This window comes from Brachyhypopomus gauderio, chromosome 2, assembly GCF_052324685.1.
Source record: "Brachyhypopomus gauderio isolate BG-103 chromosome 2, BGAUD_0.2, whole genome shotgun sequence".
NCBI lineage: Eukaryota > Metazoa > Chordata > Actinopteri > Gymnotiformes > Hypopomidae > Brachyhypopomus > Brachyhypopomus gauderio.
The window spans coordinates 41,072,897-41,097,358 of record NC_135212.1 but is presented as its reverse complement, the minus strand read 5'-3'; the positions used below and the strand labels follow the sequence as shown (position 1 = coordinate 41,097,358).

Here is a 24,462-nt window from a genome sequence, read left to right as displayed (position 1 = left end):
ACAGTAGTGCCCTCTAGCGATTAATACATTTTGATCGAGCAACCTCTTGATCGACAATTAATCTAAAGTCGATTAATAATTTGCATCGTTGCATCCCTAAAAAATATATACACTACCGTTCAAAAGTTTGGGGTCACCTAGACAATTTTGTGTTTTCCCTGAAATCTCATACTTTTATTTATCAAATGAGCTGCAAAATGAATAGAAATATAGTCCAGACATTGACAAGGTAGAAATAATGTTTTTTTTTTATTTGAAATAATTTTCTACTTTAAACTTTGCTTTCGTCAAAGAATGCTCCCTTAGCAGCAATTACAGCATTGCAGACCTTTGACATTCTAGCTGTTAGTTTGCTGAGGTAATCTGGAGAAAATTCACCCCATGCTTCCAGATGCTGCTCCCACAAGTTTGATTGGCTTAATGGTAGGGGTGGGCGGATCAATATTTATATCGATAGTATCGATACAAAGGTGAGGATCGGTATCAGATCGATACCACGGCAAAAATATCGATTCTTTTGCTGCACGGGACTGCTTTTTTAATCCCGCTCCCGCCCGCTCCCGCTTGTTTTAATCCCGCTCCCGCCAAAAAATCGCTTGTTTTAATCCCTCTCCCGCCCGCACCTGCTTGTTTTAGTCCCGCTCCCGCCCGCACCGGCCAAAAAATCGCTTGTTTTAATCCCGCACCCGCCCGCCACATACACATTTCTGTCGCCCCCGCCCGCAATCCTAATATGAATTGAATTAATTAGATTTAGTACTTGAAATTTTCTTATGTATTTATTAAAACAGCAATATAGCGATGGATCGCGCTGTCCCATTTCTTACCACAGTCCAAACACATGCCGTCAGGTGACGTACACCAACACTTTCTGATATCAATCACAACAAGCCGATTTCCCTCTCCATTAATTACAATGGAATATGACTTCCATACATCAGACTTTCCTGTAGTTGGCTTAATTGTGGTGTATTCGCCTGCTTTGATTGAATTTTCCACAGCTGAAACTGGTTGACCGTCTACAGCAGGGGTCGGCAACCTATGGCACGAGGCATAATCACTGGCACGCGACACACTGGACCAGCATCAGCAAAAATATATATAAGTTAATATAAATTATTATATTAATGAATTATAAATTCAAGTAAAAAGTATGTCTCACAAATGTTCGTCTGTGTGATCCAAACACCTCAATTTTTGATTCATCTGTCCATAACACTTTTTCCAGTCTTCCTCTGTCCAATTTCTGTGTTCTTTTGCCCATATTATTCTTTTTCTTTTATTAGCCAGATATGGCTTTTTCTTTGCCACTCTGCCCTGAAGGCCAGCATCCCGGAGTCGCCTCTTCACTGTAGACGTTGACACTGGCGTTTTGCGGGTACTATTTAATGAAGCTGCCAGTTGAGGACCTGTGAGGTGTCGATTTCTCAAACTGGAGACTCTAATGTACTTGTCTTCTTGCTCAGTTGTGCAGCGGGGCCTTCCACTTCTCCTTCTACTCTGGTTAGAGCCTGTCTGTGCTCTCCTCTGAAGGGAGTAGTACACACCATTGTAGGAAATCTTCAGTTTCTTGGCAATGTCTCGCATGGAATAGACTTCATTTCTCAGAACAAGAATAGACTGTCGAGTTTCAATTGAAAGTTGTTTTTTTCTGGCCATTTTGTGAGTTTAATCGACCCAACAATTGTAATGCTCCAGATTCTCAACTAGCTCAAAGGAAGGTCAGTTTAATAGCTTCTCTAATCAGCAAAACTGTTTTCAGCTGTGCTAACCTACTTGCACAAGGGTTTTCAAGGGTTTTCTAAATATCCAATAGCCTCCTTACACAGTTAGCAAACACAATGTACCATTAGAACACTAGAGTGATGGTTGTTGGAAATGGGTCTCCATACATTAGGGTGACCAAACGTCCATATTTCCCGGGACATGTCCGTATTTCACGTCCTGTCCCGGGCGTCCCGGGATATTTTTTAAAACTGTGGAAATATCCTGGTTTTTAAATTACGTTAACCAGGCCATTAATTCTACAGGCACTAGGACCCTGAGCACGGCGCTGTATGACACGGAATCCCTGAGCCTCATCAGTTGAGCCTCATCATACTCAACTGGCGGAGAAACAACAACTTACGTTCAACCACCCACCCCACCCACCCACCCGACAAATTACGTTCGCCACTAATTAATCTAGATTAAAATGGCTCAATCAGAATATGCGTGCTACTGTCATTAACAGCACATAATCACCATGCAGATACTGTTCACCTGCCACTCATTGCCCCTCCCCTTTGCAACTATATAAGTTTCCCCCTCTCTCTTCCGGGTTGTGAAGTATTGTTGCTATGCCACGTACCAAGCGTTCTCTCTGTGTTACTGCCTTTCTGTGTACCGACCTCTGCTCTCCTCCTAGACCTCGTTCCCTGCCTAGTCCCTCTGCACCTCCTGGCTTCTGTCTTACCGGCGTGACCCTGGACTGTCCTGACTATGATTACAACATTCCTGCACAACACACCCTGAACGGAGTAACTCACCTGTTTGATAGCTCTGTGATCGTTGTTTCAATAAAAGCACCTATTATCCGCACTTGGATCCTTGTCTGCCTGATCAGTATGTTACAGCTACCCAAGTAATGACTAAAAGTCAGTCTTTGAGATAGGGTTTCTAACCATGCTTATGGGCCGGCAGCTAGTGGCAATCCGCTGAGCAAAGAGATTGGTCAACTTGTCTGATAGAGAATATATATATTCACCATAATTACTATCATACACATTAACATCCTTCACTTTGCAGGGTAAATACCCTCTAGGTCAGACTTGGCAAAAGGGGGGAAATGTCAAGAGAAAATCAAGCCTAACGGACTGTAACAATGGCCATTGTGCCTGAAGGTGTAGACACTGACAGATGTAGAGGGTGTGTGTAAAGACTGACAATCACACTGTTTGCAGCAGACTCATACTCCAGCCTTATACTCCAGACTCACACTCCAGGCTGACACTCCAGACCAGTGGTGGATGAAGTACACAAACCACGTACTTGAGTAAAAGTACAGATACCCAAGGTAAAACATTATTCCACTACAAGTAGAAGTCCTCCCTTTAGACTTCTACTTGAGTAAAAGTACAAAAGTATTGGCCTTCAAAAGTACTGAAGGTAATGTTCCATCAGTTGGGCTCTATAAATAAGGTTTTAATATCCTGTTATCTCTATACCATGACTCTTGCATAATCAACTAATTAATGTGGACAGCCTCGACTCTTTGTACACACATATTTTAATATTATTAATTCTATGATTAGGCTATAGTTTTAGTTTTTTTTTGTTTATTAAAATTATCATAAGCAGAAAACAAAGAAGGCATGTAATTTCTATTTGGTAGGATCAAGTGGCTATCAAGTCATTTTTTGTGAACAAGCAATATTTTGGTTAAAGATTTATTTGCAATTGCAATATCAATCTCTTTCTATTTGATGAATAAAATAAACATTTTCTGTATTTTACTGCACAATCCAAATAGGATACAGAATAATTTAGTTATTGCAGAATACTTTAGACAGATTTAGTATATGCAAAAGCACAAACTTTAAGACAAAATATCAACTAGCGGCTACCTGCTAACTGTTTTAGTCAAAAGTCAGTCAAAGTCATGTTTTAGCACCATGCTCTGCATGTAAAACCTAGGGTTAAATATAATTTGTTTTCTAACGTAAAGTGCTATGTTCAAATGTTTATTATTTTACAATATCAATGCATTTAGTTGTAAGCTCCAAATACAATGAACTATGGTAAAACAAATAACTAGCTAGCTAACTTAACTTGCTACATGCTGAGTGGCGCTAAGACAGTTTTCGGTTGAGTACTAGCAATAGCCTACTTAGCTAGCTAGCTAACTAACCATGGATACAATTATAACGTCGGATTAATTTTAACATACACAAAGAAACGGTTTGCTGCAAGATATTGTTAGATTTCTCATTAAGATAAATGACCAGTAGGCCTAAGAAATTATCTTACCTCTACATGCTTTTTAAAATTGGATGGGGAATTTTTAGAAGAAGAAATCGTATGATACTGAAGCAGGCAGAGAGGCACTTGAGTCTTTTTTCCTCGACTACTTTAAAAAGGCCATGTTACGTGTGGCGCATTACAATCAGTAGATTCATCCACAGGGTTGCCAACTTTTGACGTTCGCTTGGAGTGAGATTTTAACCTGGAGCCGGTGGCGAACGAAAGTTGTTGAGCGGGGGGGGGGGGGGGGGGGGGGGGGGTGTGTGGCGGCGAACGTAAAATGGACACAGATTCAGTGTTATATCGCCGGTGGATGGCGCCAGAGCTAGCGAACTAGTAACGTATTGAATCATATATGTGGATCTGAGGTAAATAAACTGGATATTTTTTTTCGGCGTGAGATATCGGAAGTGTGGCGTGAGAGCGTGTGAAAACGATCAAATGCGTGTGTCTCACGCTCAATGCGTGAGAGTTGGCAACCCTGCATCCATTTAAAGTATTTTCTTTCAGTGTATGCCGTTTGCATTACCGTTGAACTGAACGCTGATTGCTGCACGTGCTTTGCGCTTCTTTTGTTTTGACGTTACTTTGTTGAACACATGAGACAGCTTTCGCATAATGTAGTGGAGTAAAAAGTAAGATATTTCACTTTCAAATGTAGTGGAGTAAAAGTAAAATAAAATAAATAAAAAAAACACAAAAAATTTACTTAAGTACAGTAACGAAATATATTTACTTTGTCCACCACTGCTCCAGAGACATAGCCTACTCCAGACTGACACTCCAGACTGACACTCCAGGCTCATACTCCAGACAGTTATATTAACATAGCCATTTAATCAGTTAGCCTTCTCATAGACTGTTTGACCATTTATTCCTGTGTAATTGAAAGAGCTTATTTTTTGCAGACTACCTTCACAGTTGGACACTAACTAGACTGGTGATGGTTCTTTTATACAACATGGATATTGAGCACCAGGGATTTTACACCAGTAGTAACTTAAATTCTTGTGTAATTGACTTATGAATGTCTCAGAGAGTTGTGCTTAAGATCTGATCACAAAGCATTACGCCTTAAAATGCAGTCAAATGCAGTTGTGAATTTTATTTAATCCACATCGCATAGATTATATGGTAGAAGTAAACATTCTGACTGGACAGTCCAAGTCCTTTCTGTTTCTGCCACTGCTAAAGTGCATCACATAGCTACTGGCAGCAGGAGTGGTGGGCTGATGTCTAATGCCACCTGCTTGTTGTGTTGCAGAGTCGGCAACCACGTGGAATAAAGAAGAGGGTGTGCACTACATTTGTGGAAGACACAAGCAGGTATGGAAGTCCTGGCTGTGGGACAAGATCTCTCTTGTCTATGTATCTGAGCTCTGAGCTGTCAGCAGGACCTGTTAATATCAGAGTGATCACTGATTTATGTTAACACTCTTGTGTTGTCACCTATGGAATTTTCCAAAACTGGCCGGTAACAAAAAACAATAGCCTAACATTTCACTGGTCTGGCTCATGAAGGCGGGACGTAAAAAGAAGACAAAAAGGAGTTACAACAGCTGAACAGTGAGGCAATACGACGAGCTTTCATTTAGTCCCAGTCACTTCCTTTTATCATTTAAGGAGAAGATACAATGAGTTTTGCATGTTTTGCATGTTTTCTACCAACCCACATGTTTCTTTAGAAAATGTCATTCTTTAGGTTGGGTTTAATGAGATAAAACCTTCAGCTTCAAAACACTTCAGAGAACATAGGTTATATTCACTATGATAAGGAGTTATGACTGTGTGAGCGTGGGTGTGTCTATAATCTATTTTGATATGAAGGGTATGTTCATGTAGTAAACTGACCAGCACTGAAGAAAGCTTAGCTCTTTGATTTACAAGAATGCTCAAGCAAATAAATTGTGACTAAGCATGTTTTATTCATGTCAGGTATTTGAAATTCTAACAAGGCATGTAAGCTGAATGCCCACCAATAACAGAGAGGGAGGACTTGTGTCTTTTCTCCCTGCCATGAAGGTTCAGTTTGTTTGTTTCCTTTGTATCTTTCCTGCTCTCATCTCTCCAGTACAGGGATGTGTCAGTGTGGAGCAGAACAGGGGCACCATGGTGCCACAGCCACACGGGATTATTTCAGCTCCGCTATGGTGTGTCAGTGGGACAGTGCCGTGCACACCTCTGAGTACCCCACAGACGCTTTTGGAGAGCTTAAGTTTGCTGGTGCTGGCAACAGACACAGTCATGTAGGTGGCACACACACCCACACTCTTCGAAATAGATCTTATTAATTTGTAATTTTTTTTCAAACATGCATGCAAAGTATATTTTATGCAGTTTATAGTTCTAGTTAACTATAGCTTTTCTTAATTTGTTAGTAATGTCTCATGAATACATTAATACTTTAGGTGTAGCATCAAGAAAGTGTTGTAATCTGGAGACCTCATTTAGATTGATATGTCTAGTTCTGCTGGGTTCTGGCTATGGTGTATTTCAATAAGGTCTCTGTGGCAACAGTGATGTGTCTCATCAGCCATCAATAAAGAAACATGTGATTGCATATGCACATATATGGATATATATTCATATATATATACAACTCACGTATATATTCATACTATTCTATTCATTCATAGTATTAGGAAATATGTCTGTGTAAGCATGTTGGCTTGGTGTGTGTGTGTGTGTGTGTGTGTGTGTGTGTGTGTGTGTGTCACAGGACAGGCCAGATATCCATCTTAGAAGTTTGTCATGTGACCGTAGTTTGAAATGTGGCTATGTGATAAACTTTGTGTCATTGTGTGCCTTTCAGTTGACCAAAAAACACAGTTTTAAAGCAACAAATGCACACTCCAAACTCAGTCCTAAAGAAAACCTGCACACTCCAAACACAGTCCTAAAGCAACATTGCGCACTCCAAACATAGTCCTAAAGCAACACCTGCACATTCTCAGTGTTTCCCTTAACACACACAAATAAAATTTTACATTGTATTTAAATCCCCAGTTTTTACGCCTGTCCTGTGACACCCCTGCTAAGATTGTCTACGATCTGATGACTACAGACTGGGGTCTGGCAGCCCCGAACCTGGTACTTTCTGTTGTGGGTGGGAGTCATGAGAAGATCAAAGGTTGGGTTCGAGAGGTTCTGAGGCAAGGCTTGGTGCGGGCAGCACAGAGCACAGGTGACCTTTGCCTTCTGCACTGTCACTTCCTCCTCATGTCAGTGCACATATTTGTCATGGTTGTGTACCATGGCAGTTGTGTGTATAGTCAGAAACAGTGGGAGGAGTTGGCTATGCTAAAAAACTAGTTTCATTCATAATGGAACTTTGTTTTACCTTTTGACTGTGTTTCCTGAACAAGTGTGGAACATAAATATTTTTATCATATCATCTAGACTCTGTGATCTTATCTTCTTAAATACATCTCTGTATTATTATCCTCAAATATTTTAAGGTAGTTGTTTATAAACTGTAATTTACTAATTACAAAAAAATCACAAATAATTATCAGAGAATTTTCAAATCTGTAATTCTTTACACAAATGTGGGTTGGTGATGTCACTACATACTGCATGGTTGTGTGTGTGTGTGTGTGTGTGTGTGTGTGTGTGTGTGTGTGTGTGTGTGTGTGTGTGTGTGTGTGTGTGTGTGTGTGTGTGTGTGTGTGTGTGTGTGTGTGTGTGTGTGTGTGTTTTGCTGAGGCATCAGGAGCCTGGATCGTAACCAGTGGGCTGAGTGAGGGTGTAGCGCGCTGTGTGGGAGAGGCGGTGAGGGACCACAGAGCTGCCGCCTCATCCCCCTCACACTCCAAAGTTGTGGCCTTGGGTGTCGCCCCCTGGGGGCTGGTGTGCAGCCGGGAGCAGCTTGTCAACCCAAAGGTGAGGACTGGCCACCTTTTTATGCACTAATTCAAATATTATTTATTTATTTACTCACATTTTATTTATTTTAATAAATAAACGAGGAACAAGGCAGGACACCAAATCAACAGAATATTTCTTCACTTTCATTGTTGTTTTAAACAGAGAACACATATAACAAAGTGAAAGGCAAAATCAAGACAACTGACCACAAACACATGTAACAAGCACAGCTAAATACACAAACATTACCGAGGAGCACATAACACTAACAAGACGAGGACTGGTGTAACGAATAACGCACACAGACACACATGAACTAATATATGGGGAGTCGGGGACAGCATAACAAGTACCTAGACCGTTTCCTCAATGCAGTTGGTATATACATATAATTTCCCTGTCTGTACAGACCAAGCCTTCTCGAAAGCTCCTACTCTTTCCATTTTTGTCATCCAGTCCCCCTGGATATTTATTCAAATAGAACTTTGTATCCAGTTATATATACATCTGTCTCTCCTGTCCAACGCTGATTGACCCAACAATCAAACAGACAATAAAGACAATAAAAACAGACAAAATGTGCATACCATTATATTACATTACCTTATATTACATATCATCCACCTTAACCCAAAATTGCTTGACTTTGGTACAGGACCATCACATAGCCTATGTATTCATTTATCATCTTTCATGGTTTTGGTGCATCTTTTAACTGGTAGAACCAAATATTATCAGAAGCATCTGTCTGGAAAATAACTCAAATATACCATTCTTATCAGACCATCCCTATACGAATCTCATAATATCATAATACCTTTGTCAAACCAATCTTTCCAATAAAAAATTAATTTGCCTATACATAACTTGGATTTAACAAAATACACTTGTCAAACTTGTCCATGTCTGCAATATTCTAAGAGATGTGTTCCACCTTTTCTTTTGCAGGGTAGCTTCCCAGCAAAATATTACGTTCAGAACACATCACAGGACTCTCTTTACTTGAATAATAACTATCAGGGCTTCCTCCTGGTGGATGATGGTAGTGTAAACCGTCGAGGTGGAGAGATGAGCTTCTTAACAAACCTGGAGGACTACATTTCCCATCAACGAACTGGAATATGGGGTGAGGAAAACAAGCAGCACCTAAAAAACCCCCACAAAAAACAGGGTTTTTAACAGATTGACTACATGCAGTTATCAGGTCCCTATTTCCCTTTGCATCTTATGAAGCTCAACTTTCTATAGTAAAGATAAATGGCTAGATAAATGACAGTATTAATATTAAGTGTAACATCACACATTTTGGCTTCAGTATATTTCATAATAATTTTCCCACAATGGTTGAAAGACTTAATAACAGAGTTACAGAGCTTGTCTCAGGGGTGCAGGGTCCTAATCAAAGTACCAAATGCACTGCATCTACAGTCAGGGTGAGATCATTTTGACTTACTTTAATTGCTCAATTTACATTTTAATGAAAATAAATGAAACAAAAACAGTAGGTGTTTTCCTGCACATGTTCTGCCCTGTAAGAACCCCACTCATTAGAGTGAATGTAAGGGTTCACCTGTGTAAGAGCACACATCCATGCAGATGTTGCTGGTTTAAGCCCTACCCACATGGCTGGGGGTGTCTGCTACGTCTCCCTTTACTGTCCCACCCACATTACTGCCCTGGCCAGGCACATATTGCCCTATGGCTACATGTGAGCATCAGGTCACTGCAGCTTGTTCTGGGAATCTGAAAAACTCAGACCAGGGTCTTCATTCACTTTAAAAACAGTAACCTTGGTGACAGAAACTCTTGAATTTACTGTCTATATTTATATATAATCCAGTTGTAAATGGTTCCAACTAGTGATATCAGTGAAGTATTATGGTCTGTAAACTATGTTGCATGCAGCAATAACTCTGTCCGTTACACACACATACACACAGGCAGCGGTAACATTGAGATACCTGTGATGTGTGTGCTGGTTTCTGGGGAGGCTTCAGTGTTGAAGGTATGTGGGAAATTGTTTCTATATAACTCGGATTAAGTTTGAACGTGTATTACCTGAAGGTAACTACAATACACCACTGGAACTATACTATGTCTCTGTGTCCATCTTTAGAGAATGCATGCGTCCCTGAAGAAAGTAACACCATGGTTGGTATTGAATGGATCGGGTCCAGCAGCTGATCTGATCACAGAGCTCCTGAGTGAACTGAGCCCCACAGAGCCCCCTGTGGATGGGGAGGCCTCTAAAGCTAGAGAGAGCTCTAAAGCTGAGCTCAGAGACAGAGTCCGAGAGATGATCAAAAGACACTTCCCCCTCGAGAAAACAGTTGAGGAGCTAGTGGACCAGGTGAGAGGAGTAGTGAGTGGTGTGTGTGAGTGTGTGCATGTGGGGGTGGGTGTATGGAAGGCTAGCTAACAAGAGGGACAAAGAAATTAATTAAGATTGGCCAAATAATGTCTCTCTCTCTCTCTCTCTCTCTCTCTCTTTCTTTCTTTCTCACTCTCTCCTTCTAGGCTTTGAGCATCTATCAGAATAAAGCTTTGATTAGTGTTTTTAATGGTGATCAGGATGGTCCTGATGATTTTGACACAGTTGTTCTGAAAGCTCTGGTGAAAGGTAAGCACATTTATATTGCCTTTTGTGTTACAATAAGTGTGCATGTTAACCTGTTTGATTTATGCATGTTCTTTTATTTTTAACTGTTTTTATGTGTGTTTGTTTGTGTGTGTGTGTGTGTGTGCGTGTGTGTGTGCGTGTGCGTGTGCGTGTGCGTGTGCGTGTGTGTGTGTGTGTGTGTGTGTGTGTGTGTGTGTGTGTGTGTGTGTGTGTGTGTGTGTGTGTGAAATTGCACAGCATGTAAGCAGTTAAGCAGTAGTGCCAGGGAGTACACTGAAGAGCTTAAGTTGGCTGTAGCCTGGAACAGAGTAGACATTGCCAATAGTGAACTCTTCAATGGTGACATCCAGTGGAAGGTTAGAGTAAATACAAGCATAATTGGCATACACATACCACAATAGACCTACACAACTTCTGTGAAGTATACACATCCTATCCCATTAATGCTTTAGTCACTTTTTCTTTCTGTCTGTGGCAGTACGATGATCTGGAGGAGTCCATGACAGATGCTCTGGTGAACGACAAGCCCCAGTTTGTGCGCATCTTCACAGAGAACGGCCTGAACATCCTGCAGTACCTGACGTACGAGCGCCTGGAGAGTCTGTACCAGTCGCTACCAGACAACACCCTGGTGTACACGCTGTTGCAGACGTACCTGAGCGAACGGCAAAGTCCCTCACAGTCCAGCAAGCCTGTACAGGGGCCCTCCTGTAGCCATGGAGTCAGCCTGTTTGAGGTGAGAGTGTGGGTGTGTGGTTGTAATTGTATGTGGAGATCTAATTCTTGGTAGACATAATTTGTGTCATCTGTTTGCTAGGTTTCACGGTTGTTGCGGGAAATTTTTGGAGGTGTTTGCCAGCATTTTTATTATACAGCGCTGGGACTAGAGCCAGGAGCAAGCTCCAGGAAAGCTTCACGGGTACCTTTCTCCTCTGTCACATCATCTATCAGAACCATTTTACCAACACACTGACCAAAACAATAGTGCAGGGATGTCCACCTCAATGCCCGTAGGCCAAATGTTTTATGTGGCCCACAAAAGCTTAAAAAGCCTAATTGTCTAAAAAAAATGTCAAATACGTGCAGTAACCAAAAACTACATTTCCCACAATTATGTTACCCGCGAAGTGACGGCATCTCGACACTGCAGTGTTTCCACATCAATGCGATTTTCCCAATAAGTTAAATTGAGAAATACAAATGATGATCCCAAAATTTCCAGGAAGAGAATAATCGGTGCAGATGGAAGGGTGTTTCAAGAAAGATGGGAAAGCGAACCGGCATGTCTTTTGTGTTATGAAGCAGTGGTGGTTGTCAGAGTACAATCTACGTCTGCATTTTGAGCCCAAACACGGAGCTAAGTATGCCTACATGAAAAACAAGAAAAACAACAAATTGCCAAAGAATTAAAAGGCAAACTGCGATCGCAACAGAATGTGTTTGGGAAACACATTCTGTCACATTCTGTCACAACCACAAACAATGTGTCAGTAAAAGCTAGATTTGTTGTGGCTGAAGAAATCACACGTACTTCAAAGTGTTTTTCAAAGAGAGTGTTTTAGAAGCACAATTGCTATTTTCACAGTTATTTGATATTTGAAGTTTTGAACAAAGTAAATGTGATATATTTGACGCTATTTTTCTTTATTCACTTAAAGAAAGATAGTTTGATCGTTCATTGATGGAGTAATGTGGTTTTCATAACATAATAAATTAAAAGGATTAACAGAGCAACAACAAACATTTTTTATATCTATGCAAATATATATGTAATATTTGTAACTTGAATAAGTAATAAATTCAGAGTTATTTAACCTTAAGGAGAAGATTTACAAGTTCTGTGGGCAACGGTTATGCAGACATTGCCCGCAGTGAAAATGAGTTTGACACCCCTGCAATAGTGGGTATTGGAACCATTGTAGTCCTCAGGGTTCCGCAGATGGTCAATTTTTGTTCTGTCTGAGGACTCTGGATAGAGACGACCTGTCTCCGGGTCTGTGAGGATGGGTTTGGTATAGGTTGCCTTTAGCAAGTTGCATGTGTTAACTGTGTAATCTGTTGCTCCAGCACGTGACCAAGCTCCTGCAAAGTGACTGTGCGTATCGCCACAAAACGTGTGCCCACCCCTGGGCCTCCCTCTTCATCTGGGCTGTTCTGCAGAATCGCAGCGAGATGGCCATGTTCTTCTGGGAGATGGTAACGGATCCTCTCTCCCATCATTTTGGTCACATCCCTCAATATATATTCAGTCTGTTGAATGTTTTTAACTAATTCTATGTTGTTGACTCAGAGCTTAATATGTCTATCTGGTACTGCTCTTCATCAATTTTCCAGACAGAAGAGTCTGTGTTGAGTGCTCTGAGTGCATGCAAGATCCTGAGGGAGCTGTCCAAACTGGAGGATGAGGCAGAGACGAAGCTGTCCATGAAAGAATTGGCGCAGAAGTTCGAGAATCTGGCACAAGGTGAGCCAGTTCAAACCACACCACACTGGAGATAATGAGGATAGGGCAGACATGGGCAAACTACGGCACGCTGGCCATATACAGCCACTTTTAAGTTTTTTAATCTGGCCTGCCGAACTTGTCCAAATTATAGTAAAAACCTCTTTAAATTAATAAAAGAGTTATAAAATAAAAAAACTTATTTCCCCTTTTCACCCTTTCCCCTGCAATACCCTCGTTTCTCCACTAGTCCAGACACATTGACCTCTGTTGCAGTGTAACTTTCCCGCTGCTGTTTTTGGCCTTCGGTAAAAATGAGCGGACCAAATAAAAGAAAAGTGGACACTGAGTGCTGAGTGTTTAATAAGGAGTGGACAACAAAATCACTGAGGTCTGATCAACGGCTGTATGTATGATGATGTCTGATGTATGCCAAGAAACGGTTGCAGTTTTCAAAGAGTAAAATCAGCCGTCACTTTGCTAGGAAGCATGCAAACTACGCTTGCAAGCAGTGAACAGAAGGACGAGCAGCTACTGCTCAGAGGTTGGCAGTTTCTCTACTGTATTATGAAAAAAATGCATATGGAAAGTTTGGAGGAGTTTCTTTTAATTAAGCGCAATGTGCACATTTACGTACAGCAGGGGTACAGTAGCTTAATTAACATGCCGCACATCGCTCTCAATTTAAAGACCCCTTTCTAGTTTCTGCTGCAGGCAGACAATCCGTCCAGGATTTTGCGGGGTTTAAAACTATTAGAAATTATTGAACTCAAGTATTTTGTTAGGTAATATGTTTTGAATGTTGAAAGTGTTCCATTTATCTTTTTCCAGTAAATGTTGATTTCATTAACTTTGCACCTTCAATTGAAATGTGTAAAAATAATTAATTAAAGCGCATGTCCAAATGCTCCTGACCCGGCCCCTCTGTCAAATTTTAGAACCCATTGTGTCCCACAAGTCAACAATTTTGCCCACCCCTGGGATAGGGTCTTATCCATACTTACACTGGAGAGAGTGAGGATAGGGTCTTATCCATACTTACACTGGAGAGAGTGAGGAAGGGTCTTATCCATACTTACACTGGAGAGAGTGAGGATATGGCCTTATCCATACTTGGACTGGAGACAGTGGGGATAGAGCCTTATCCATACTTACACTGGAGAGAGTGAGGATAGTGTCTTATCCATACTTGTACTGGAGACATTGAGGATAGGGCCTTATCCATACTTACACCGGAGAGAGTGAGGATAGGGCCTTATCCATACTTACACTGGAGAGAGTGAGGATAGGGCCTTATCCATACTTACACTGGAGAGAGTGAGGAAGGGCTTTATCCATACTTACACTGGAGAGTGTGAGGATAGGGCCTTATCCATGCTTACACTGGAGAGAGTGAGGATAGGGCCTTATCCATACTTGTACTGGAGACATTGAGGATAGGGCCTTATCCATACTTACACCGGAGAGAGTGAGGATAGGGCCTTATCCATACTTACACTGGAGAGAGTGAGGATAGGGCCTTATCCATACTTACACTGGAGAGAGTGAGGAAGGGCTTTATCCATACTTACACTGGAGAGTGTGAGGATAGGGCCTTATCCATACTTACACTGGAGAGTGTGAGGATAGGGCCTTATCCATACTTACACTGGAGAGAGTGAGGATAGGGCCTTATCCATACTTACACTGGAGAGAGTGAGGATAGGGCCTTATCCATACTTACACTGGAGATAGTGAGGAAGGGCCTTATCCATACTTACACTGGAGATAGTGAGGAAGGGCCTTATCCATACTTACACTGGAGAGTGTGAGGATAGGGCCTTATCCATGCTTACACTGGAGAGAGTGAGGAAGGGCCTTATCCATACTTACACTGGAGATAGTGAGGAAGGGCCTTATCCATACTTACACTGGAGAGAGTGAGGATAGGGCCTTATCCATGCTTACACTGGAGAGAGTGAGGATAGGGCCTTATCCATACTTACACTGGAGATAGTGAGGAAGGGCCTTATCCATGCTTACACTGGAGAGAGTGAGGATAGGGCCTTATCCATACTTGCACTGAAGAGTGTGAGGATAGGGCCTTATCCATACTTACACTGGAGAAAGTGAGGATAGGGCCTTATCCATACTTACACTGGAGAGAGTGAGGAAGGGCCTTATCCATACTTACACTGGAGAGAGTGAGGATAGGGCCTTATCCATACTTACACTGGAGATGGTGCAGATAGGGCCAGAGATGTTCAAAAGTTAAAAAAATAGTCCAAGTCAAGTCAGGAGTCTTTTGGCTAGAATCCAAGTCAAGTCTTAAGTTAATACCAGGATAAGCTTGGGGACAGGAGATGGAAAGTAACTATTTTATATATTACCCTGGCAGTTCATTATTGGCCACTTCCACGTATTGCATATTTTCTGTGTCTCTTATCGCCAATACTGTTGGAAATTTTCAAAAAAATGTAAGCTCCTGTCTTGCACTTTATTTTAGCAAAAAATCACATCTGAAAAATATTTACATAGAATATATTACATATATTACCATAGAAAGTATCGCTTGTTTTACTTCCATGACAGTTATTTGTCACAGTGTAAAATAATCTTAACGTGGTGGATATTGGGGGACATCCATCTTTTCCCGAGATACTAGCATCAAAGTAAAGATTATACACATTTCTATTAACAGGATGAAATTATAAATTAAAAATGTAATGGAGATGTGTACAACATGCTTATTACATGTGTGGATAGGGTCTGTTAACGAGACCAAACTCTATGGCTGGCATCTTATTTCTATTGATGATTTGTAATTAGTCATGGCCTGGTGGTAGGGAACTGGTCTTGTGACTGGAGGGTCGTGGGTTTGATTCCCAGACCTGAGGCACTGACTGAGGTGCCCTTGAGCAAGGCATGTGTGCACCACAGCCGCCTAGTAATCACTGGTGTGTGTGTGTGTGTGTGTGTGTGTGTGTGTGTGTGTGTGTGTGTGTGTGTGTGTGTGTGTGTGTGTGTGTGTGTGTGTGTGTGTGTATGTGTGTGTGTGTGTGTGAACTGCACAGATGGGTTAAAAGCGGAGGACAAGTTTCGATTGCGGTGTAAAAGATCACAATTGACAAAATATGGCACATTTACAAATTTACAAATTTAATTAGCAGAGGAGGTGAGCCCAGTAATGGGTATAATTTAAGTTTAATGAAGATTATGAAGATTTTTATCACCATGTTGTTTGTAGTACAGTTGTCTCAGAATCTCTGAATGATAGCTTTAATGTAGCATTAATGTTGTTGAGACATTTTTTGTGGAGACATTTGCATCATGAATTAAGCTTGGTGAGGTTAATTTTGTGGATTTGCCAAATGTGGATGTTTATTTATCCATGTACCTCATCAGAATTTTCACTGTGGCAGTTTTCACTGGATAAGTTGCTGCTAGAAGGGTTTTCTTAGTGTGCATCCATTATGAAACCAGTGTATGTGATTGAACCACCTTCATCTCCCACAGATGTGTTTTCAGCCTGTTACCAGAGCAGTGAGGACCGCTCCTTCACTCTACTCATAAGGATATCCCCCTCATGGGGCGGAGTTACCTGTCTACAGATGGCTGTGGCGGCTGACGCCCGCCTCTTCTTCAGTCATGATGGTGTACAGGTCTGATGCTCTGCCCTGTGCTCCGAGCTCGGCCTTTTGCTGTCTCACTTGTGTTCAACAGAAGTGTGCTCTTAAGATCCCATTTTCCTCTAGATAGAGGCGTTGGTTCTCTTTGACTATGATGGTTTTCTGTTGTGGGGACAGAATCTGCTGTCTCAGATCTGGTGGGGAGACATGAGCAGCAGGACAGAAGTCTGGAAGGTGGTCATGTGCTTCTTCATCCCGCCCCTTATCTACACCAACCTTCTCAGCTTCAGGTGAGGAGCATTTTCTTTCTCCTTCTCCTTCCCCTTCTCCTCCTTTCTCCTCCTGAAAACCTGAACAAACACACTGAACTAGAACAAACCAAAGGAAGGGAAAACTAAACAAAATCACTAGGAAACAAAACATAATACTACGGGGAAGCAGGGAAACAGAAAACTAACGAACGAACAAACAAAGGGAGGGTATGGATGAGGGTAAGCAGGAACTTAAATGAGGAAAACACAGTGGGGCATACAAAAGACACGACGTGGATGGTACTAGAGTAAATGAGGTAAAAATGCTATCGAACAGGGCGCAGAAAATTGGAGCAAGGAGACAACGACTACATACAATCACCGACAAGGGACAAGGGAAATGCAGGGAGTATAAATGCAGACAAAACAGGGAGGATCGTGAGACACAGGTGAGAGCGATAATTACCCGGGCGAGGGCACAAGGAACAAGGGGCGTGACAGACAACAGGGGACTATGGAAACGGGGCAACGAGGCAGAGCTAGAACAGGGAAAACCCAACCACGTGGACCAGGGAGACAGAAAGACTGCACGTAGAAGGGGGGGGGGGGGGGGGGGGGGGGGGGGGGGGGGGGGGGGCACAGCTAGGCATTACATTCTCCTACTTCTTCTTCTTCTCCTCCTTTTCTTTCTCCTTCTCCTTCTCATTCTGCTTCTCCTCCTTCTTCTTCTTCTCTCCTGTGCTCTTCCCTCCTTTCCCATCCTGTCCTGATCTCTCCTGTCCTCTGCAGGTCAGTGTCTGGTCTTGCCTTCTCCAAGCTGGAATTGTGAGACATTATTCGATTCTGTAATATTTTAAATGCTGAAAAGTAAAAGCGCAAAAAACATGCGTTCCTATATTGAGATTGAATATCAACTGGGTGTTAAAATTATTACAGAACAAGCATAGACAGTAAACGTCTTATGCTTCTTGTTTTTTTTTTTTCATTTTTAGGGAACATCACAGCAGACACACAGACAGACTGCAAGCACCAAACTCGAGACCTTTCAATGTGGATGATACTACACAGCCCATGTAATTTACAGAACCATGGGTGTTCATACAAATGTGTCATATGGTGTCTCCAACACAACCATGTAGTAAACGACTTTCATCTGTTCTTGACTGACTCACTCTCTGGTTTCAGTGACTCTGAACAGGTGGATGGCAATGAAGCCGACACTGTAGATATTCCTCTTGTTGATGTCCCACACATGTAATAAGCATGTTCTACACATCTCCATTACATTTTTCATTTAGAATTTCATTCTGTTAATAGAAATGTGTATAATCCCTTATCTATCTATCTATCTATCTATCTATCTATCTATCTATCTATCTATCTATCTATCTATCTATCTATCTATCTATCTATCTATCTATCTATCTATCTATCTATCTATCTATCTATCTATCTATCTATCTATCTATCTATCTTTTTCAGGGACGAGGATATTGAAGATGGTCCTGCTCTAAATGATCCCACAGGTAGACAAGAGGGATACATTTATTTACAACTTTATTGTAAATATGTCATGAGGAAAATGTATTTATTGGTATAATGTTTTTATTGGGAATGATGTATTTTTGGTTGTTCTATTACAGAGTCCGATCCTGCTATTCCAAAATATCTTTTCACTCTGTATCGATGGAAGCAGTTCTGGTATGCCCCGGTTACTTCATTCATAGGCAACGTGCTGATGTACTTCCTCTTCCTCTTCCTGTTTGCCTACGTTCTACTGGTTGAGTTCAAGCCTCCACCCCCAAATGGCCCCGCCCCCATAGAGTTTGTTTTGTACTTCTGGGTGTTTACTCTGGTCTGTGAGGAGATTCGACAGGTACAGAACCAGATGTGCACAGATTTACATTTACATTTACATTTACATTTACGGCATTTAGCAGACGCTCTTATCCAGAGCGACTTACAAAGTGCTTTGCTTCTGATCACAGAATACATCCTAGGAAATAGTACAAATAGGCCAGAATTCAAGACACCATTGATTAAGACTACTACTAAACTACAGGAGTCAGTATATGACTCCTAGTATATGACACAGATATGATATGCATACATATGTGTGTGCATATGTACACATACACACAATGGCTTATCTCTCTTTTCAAAGTCTTATGCTGCAGAGACTACCAGTTTCTCTCAGAGTATGAAGTTATACATCACAGATTGGTGGAACAAGTGTGACCTCACAGCCATCGTGTTATTCTGTCTTGGACTCATCTGCAGGTGTGTGTGTGTGTGTGTGTGTGTGTGTGTGTGTGTGTGTGTGTGTGTGTGTGTGTATGTGTGTGTTTGTGTTTGTGTTTGTGTTCATTGTTCTGAAAAAGGGATATACATGTTGACATGTGACATGCACAACTGTGTGTGTGTTGCAGGATGTTCCCTTACTCGTATGAGTTTGGCCGTCCAGTGCTGTGTGTGGACTACATGGTTTTCACTCTTCGCCTCCTTCACATATTTGCTGTGCACAAACAGCTGGGACCAAAAATCATCATCGTTGGAAAAATGGTAAGAATACCATGATACCTCAGTGGATTAAACCTTTCATAGACATGGTAAGGGTCAGGACACCTTGTTTCTCCATGGAAGAAACTTTGACACACACAATAAGGTATTTCTTATCTTAAGAAATTTTTTTATGTTTTCCCTTAGGTGAAAGATGTATTCTTCTTTTTGTTCTTCCTGGGAGTCTGGCTGATGGCTTATGGGGTAGCCAATCAGGCGCTGTTATACTCTTATGACCCTCGACCTTATTGGATCTTTCGTAGAGTTTTCTACAGGCCATATCTGCACATCTATGGACAAATACCACTGGATGAAATAGATGGTGAGTGTGTGAGTGACTGTGATAGAGGAAAACAAATCACACTGTATTGTTTAATTTCTAGTGGATTGTGCATTATCTGAACTCTCTTTCCAGTTCTAAAGCGAGGAGAGAAGACATGCACAGACAACATCACCCTTATCCATCAGGGGGAGGAGCCATGCCCACAGCATGAAGCTAACTGGCTTGTGCTTGTACTGCTGTCTGTATACCTCCTCGTCACCAACGTCCTCTTACTCAACCTGCTCATTGCCATGTTCAGGTATTAGCGGTCTGATGTTTGTTTTTCTTTGAAATGTCCTTTTTTAAATTAGAGTCAAATTTTGATTTAGTGTTAAAATACAATGACGTGTGAAGGCTGCATGTCTAAAGTTCACCGGTGAACTTGTTGCATTTGATGTAAGTGCTGAGTAGTAACTTATGATGCATGTGGGGTTCTTGGTATCCAAAATTATGTAAAAGATATTTAGTAACTGATGGTGTGTAGAGAGTTTTGTGGAATTTGTATGAAATGGTACTCTCCAGAAAGGCAGCTTTGTAGGAGGACTGAAGATTCCTGATGTGGACTCTGGAGTTGTATGTGGTGTAATTAGTAATCAATGGTTTGTATGTGTGGTCTTTGTGCAGCTACACGTTTAATAAGGTCCAGGGGAACAGTGACGTGTACTGGAAGTTCCAGCGCTACAACCTGATAGTGGAGTATCACTCCAGACCCTGTCTGGCCCCGCCCTTCATCATCATCTCACACCTGCACCTTTTCTGCAAAAGGGTCATTTGCAACAAGCCCTCTATGAAGTTAAAACATTTTAGTAAGTTTACCAGGTTTTTGTCTGTTTGTTTGTTTTACCATAAGCACCAGCGAATGACCCATGTTTAAGACTTTTAAGTACACACAAACAGTAAAAGAATTCTGAAAATAAATAGACTTTACTATTTAATGGATATGATGGAAATGATCATTAAATGATCCCTGTTTCATTAACACTCATCCCATTAAATCAAGCATACTAGTTAGCCAGCATATGTTCTGTAAAATGACGCTTTTGTGAGTCCATACAGGAGAACTGTGACCTACATCACGTAAAATAGTAAACTACTCTGCTAAATATGCATAGTACATTTACATATTGCATTTATATTTTTGGCATTCAGCAGGTGCTCTTAATTAGTGTACGTAACTTACAAACATGCTTTCTCATCTACTCATAGAAAGCGTCCTAGCCAGTACAGTAGATTACAGATACTGTTGAACTAAAATACTGCTAAATACAGGAATCAATGCTTATACCTAGAACAAATGCAAAATAAGAACTATATCAAACAATGATAAGACAAATTATCCTGGTGTCAGTTACTGAGGATGTATATTTATGAACAGCAGTGAGCATTGTTTTATTCACAGAATCACTTCTAAATTTTAATTTCCTAAGTGAAACTCAGTTTCAGTTCTATTTTACAAACAGTTCCTTGGACAGGTTTCTTAGGAACAGAGATAAATGGCACCATTTCAAGTCACTTCCTCCACCCTATGTAGTGCACTGTGTTGGACAGGAAATGGCAGAACCTCCACACAAATTCAATTACTGTTATTTTATTTTAAGTAGTTATCGTGGTTGCCCATCCGCTGGTGTTACAGTTCCCTCAACAACACCTGTCATGCCATTTGCTTCCTTAACTGTTTTCGTGAATACAGAACAGAACCAGTGGCATCACTGTTGGTTGAGTGAGCTGTCATATGATGTAGCCTAGGCTCAAGTGTCCTGGTTCATCAGAGTTGCTCAGAGGGGATGTCTTCTGACGCCACTGAGGTCCAAACATGACTGACCATGTGGTCTTTGGGTTTCCTGTTAGCTTTGCTGTTCTCAGATGATTTCATGTCACACATCTGATAGAGTGCATGTTAAGGAGTGTGATCAGATGAGTTGAGGTCTGGCCCTGCACGGTGGGACTTTGACAACCACATGTATACGGGTACTCCTGATCATCACCTGCTTGTATCTCTACTGTCCATCTGCACTTTCTCCCTCTCTCTCTCTCTCTCTCTCTCTCTCCCTCTCTCCATTAGTGTTGGATCTTCAGGACAAAATGGTCAGTAGATTGACCACATGGGAGTCTTTGCAGAAAGAGAACCTGCTCTCCACACGAAGCAAAAAACAGCGTGATAGTGACACAGAGCGACTGAAACGCACCTCTGTCAAGTTAGTCCTTCTTCCTCACTGCTGGAACCACACTACACTCTTTTTCTGGTGTTTTAAAGAGGAATACCAGCAGTTTCCACCATGTATGCACTATGCACACAACAGGATTTACAGTTTTAGTTAAAACTGTATATACAAAAAAGGGATGTATTCTGAGTAACTAATAACTAATCATATCTACAGTGTTGTTGTCATTTGCACTGTAGAGGGATTTCCCATATTGGGCAGAACAGCATTGTAAACTACATCAGACTAAATCCACTGTCAATCTGTTCATACATCAGAATGAAATTGCAGTGTCTGTGTGTCAAAACATATAACCATGGCAACAGGTGGGCAGGTGGTTCAGTGTTAAAAGAGGTGTAAAGTTGTGTTCTCTGTGGATCTCTGGGTCATTATCAGCAGATCCTTTGAGATGATGCTCTAGAGTGGCAGGCATTTTAAAATCGTACAAGGGAGCAGAGGTGGACATTCCAGGTTCAGAAAGTAAAACTCCTTCCCAGGATTTTACTCAAGCTTGCTGGATTTTCTAATTAGTGCAATCCAGGTAAAATTAGTGGAATCAACACAATCCAGGAAGCCTGAGCAAAATCCTGGTGGGGACTTTTAGTTTCTTAACCTGGAATGTCCACACTGGCAAGGGAGTAGAGAAAAAAGAATAAACTTTTCAGTAAAGTGTGTGTGTGTGTGTGTGTGTGTGTGTGTGTGTGTGTGTGTGTGTGTGTGTGTGTGTGTGTGTGTGTGTGTGTGTGTGTGTATGTGTGTTCTTAGGGTGGACAACGTATTAAAGCAGATGGCTGAGATTCGAGACCATGACCGCAGGTTGCGAGCATTGGAGTCCCAGGTTAGTCTGTCTGTTTCTCTACACCATATACATTTGCTTGGGGGAGGACGGGCGTTGAGTGTGTGTGAGTGTTTGTGTTGGTGTGTCGTGTTCATTTCCTTTCAGGATTCCTCTGCTCCAAGGTACATTTGTGTTGGCATACTACATACTTTATGTATTTGTGTGTGTTAGCATAGTGCATACTGTATGAATTTGTGTGTTAGTATACTGCATACTGTATGTATTTGTGTTTTAGTATACTATATAATGTATAAATTTGTGTGTTAGCATACTACATACAGTATGTATTTGTGTGTTAGCATACTGCATACTGTAACGATGGTGCTGGCGAGAAGGACAAGACACGAATCCAACGTAGCAGTAAACGTTACTTTATTCACACTTAACATATAGTGCGTAAAGTGCACGGAGAACACAAAACAGACATGGTAACGTGCAGAGGTGGGTAGAGTATTCAACAAAAAAAGTAAAAGTACATTTACTTGAACCAAATGTTACTCAAGTAAAAGTAAAAGTATGCATCCCAAAAATTTACTTGAGTAAAAGTAAAAAAGTACTTTGATTAAAAGCTACTCAAGTAGTGAGTAAATGCATGAGTACTGTCTCGTGTCAGTAAATTACATCATGGGAAATTGAATTACGGGAAACAATGACTTTTAATGATAAAAATAATGTATTATAAATAAATATTATATATAAATTATTTATTATAAATAATATGTATTTTTGTTTGTTCCTAATTATTAGGCCTGTGTAACTTTAATGTGTTCCACAAAGGCACTAACTGATGAGACTGTCAGCCAATACGTGTAGCTACAACTTGACACCAACTGAATCAATTTGTAGCAGACTTAATCATCCTATATTGCTAGTGTGTACAATCAGTGTGAGAACTGGTTTTTAGTATTGCACTGCGTTACGTTTAATAATTACATCATACAAACGTTATGCCTCAGAGATACAGCATTACACAAAATTATACATACAGCAAACTTATCGCATCATGTTTCCTCATATTTGATGTTGAGTTCTTGTAGGCTGAAATGTCCAGACGTTTGCAGACACGATTGGCAGCGCCAAGGTTGCAAACTCTCACGCATTGAGCGTGAGACACACGCATTTGACTGTCTTCACACGCTTACACGGCACACACCCGAATTCTCATGCCGAAAAAAATCTAGTTTATTTACCTCTGATCCACATCTATGATTCAATGAGTTACTAGTTCACTCTGGCGCCAACCACTGGCGATCGATCGATATAATACTTAATTTGTGTCCATTTTACACCCCCCTCCCCGTCAACAATTTATGTTCACCACCCAAACCCCCATCCCTCACCCCGGTTTAAATCTCACTAAAAGTGATCTTGAAAACTTGGCAACCTTGCAGCGCATTATATAGCTGTCCTTTTACACGTTTGTAATGTGAACATTGGCTGTATGAGGTCAGGGATGCTCGGGAGGTTTTTCTGTCACTTTCTTGCTACGGTGGAGAAAGTTTGCGTATGTGATCACGTGATTGACCGGCTTCATTTGATTGGTCACTCATATTCAGGTGACGAGACGTTGGTCAGTCTTCTCACTGAAAAGACTAATTATTTACAAAACGAAAGTAACGGTAGCGCGGCGCAAATCCGATTGTAACGGGGTAAAAGTCGCGTTTTTCTCACCACATACTCAAGTAACTCAAGTAAAAGTAGAAGTCTTTCATATTAAAACTACTCCTACAAGTACAATGTTGTCCAAAAAG

At 41.2% G+C, this 24,462-nt stretch overlaps 1 protein-coding gene across 4 annotated transcripts in view; it reads left to right on the top strand.

Moving 5' to 3' along the window:
• The window catches only part of LOC143505770 (transient receptor potential cation channel subfamily M member 4-like), a 40,650-nt gene that overhangs the window by 12,654 nt on the left and 3,534 nt on the right, over positions 1 to 24,462 (top strand). For 3 of the 4 annotated variants that reach the window (XM_076996209.1, XM_076996208.1, XM_076996210.1), the window contains 26 exons: positions 5,267 to 5,328; positions 6,074 to 6,248; positions 7,009 to 7,186; positions 7,715 to 7,884; positions 8,818 to 8,995; positions 9,810 to 9,874; positions 9,986 to 10,219; positions 10,387 to 10,489; positions 10,727 to 10,845; positions 10,968 to 11,225; positions 11,307 to 11,408; positions 12,557 to 12,685; positions 12,824 to 12,953; positions 16,428 to 16,573; positions 16,718 to 16,830; positions 17,784 to 17,864; positions 17,977 to 18,045; positions 18,274 to 18,317; positions 18,435 to 18,667; positions 18,956 to 19,071; positions 19,221 to 19,353; positions 19,498 to 19,672; positions 19,766 to 19,931; positions 20,297 to 20,478; positions 21,735 to 21,867; positions 22,639 to 22,711. In XM_076996209.1, the coding sequence (XP_076852324.1) occupies positions 5,267 to 5,328; positions 6,074 to 6,248; positions 7,009 to 7,186; positions 7,715 to 7,884; positions 8,818 to 8,995; positions 9,810 to 9,874; positions 9,986 to 10,219; positions 10,387 to 10,489; positions 10,727 to 10,845; positions 10,968 to 11,225; positions 11,307 to 11,408; positions 12,557 to 12,685; positions 12,824 to 12,953; positions 16,428 to 16,573; positions 16,718 to 16,830; positions 17,784 to 17,864; positions 17,977 to 18,045; positions 18,274 to 18,317; positions 18,435 to 18,667; positions 18,956 to 19,071; positions 19,221 to 19,353; positions 19,498 to 19,672; positions 19,766 to 19,931; positions 20,297 to 20,478; positions 21,735 to 21,867; positions 22,639 to 22,711 (3,567 nt within the window). Of the gene's footprint in view, positions 1 to 3,001; positions 3,056 to 5,266; positions 5,329 to 6,073; positions 6,249 to 7,008; positions 7,187 to 7,714; positions 7,885 to 8,817; positions 8,996 to 9,809; positions 9,875 to 9,985; positions 10,220 to 10,386; positions 10,490 to 10,726; positions 10,846 to 10,967; positions 11,226 to 11,306; positions 11,409 to 12,556; positions 12,686 to 12,823; positions 12,954 to 16,427; positions 16,574 to 16,717; positions 16,831 to 17,783; positions 17,865 to 17,976; positions 18,046 to 18,273; positions 18,318 to 18,434; positions 18,668 to 18,955; positions 19,072 to 19,220; positions 19,354 to 19,497; positions 19,673 to 19,765; positions 19,932 to 20,296; positions 20,479 to 21,734; positions 21,868 to 22,638; positions 22,712 to 24,462 lie in introns of those variants that run through there. The other variant, XM_076996211.1, reaches the window with a different exon arrangement.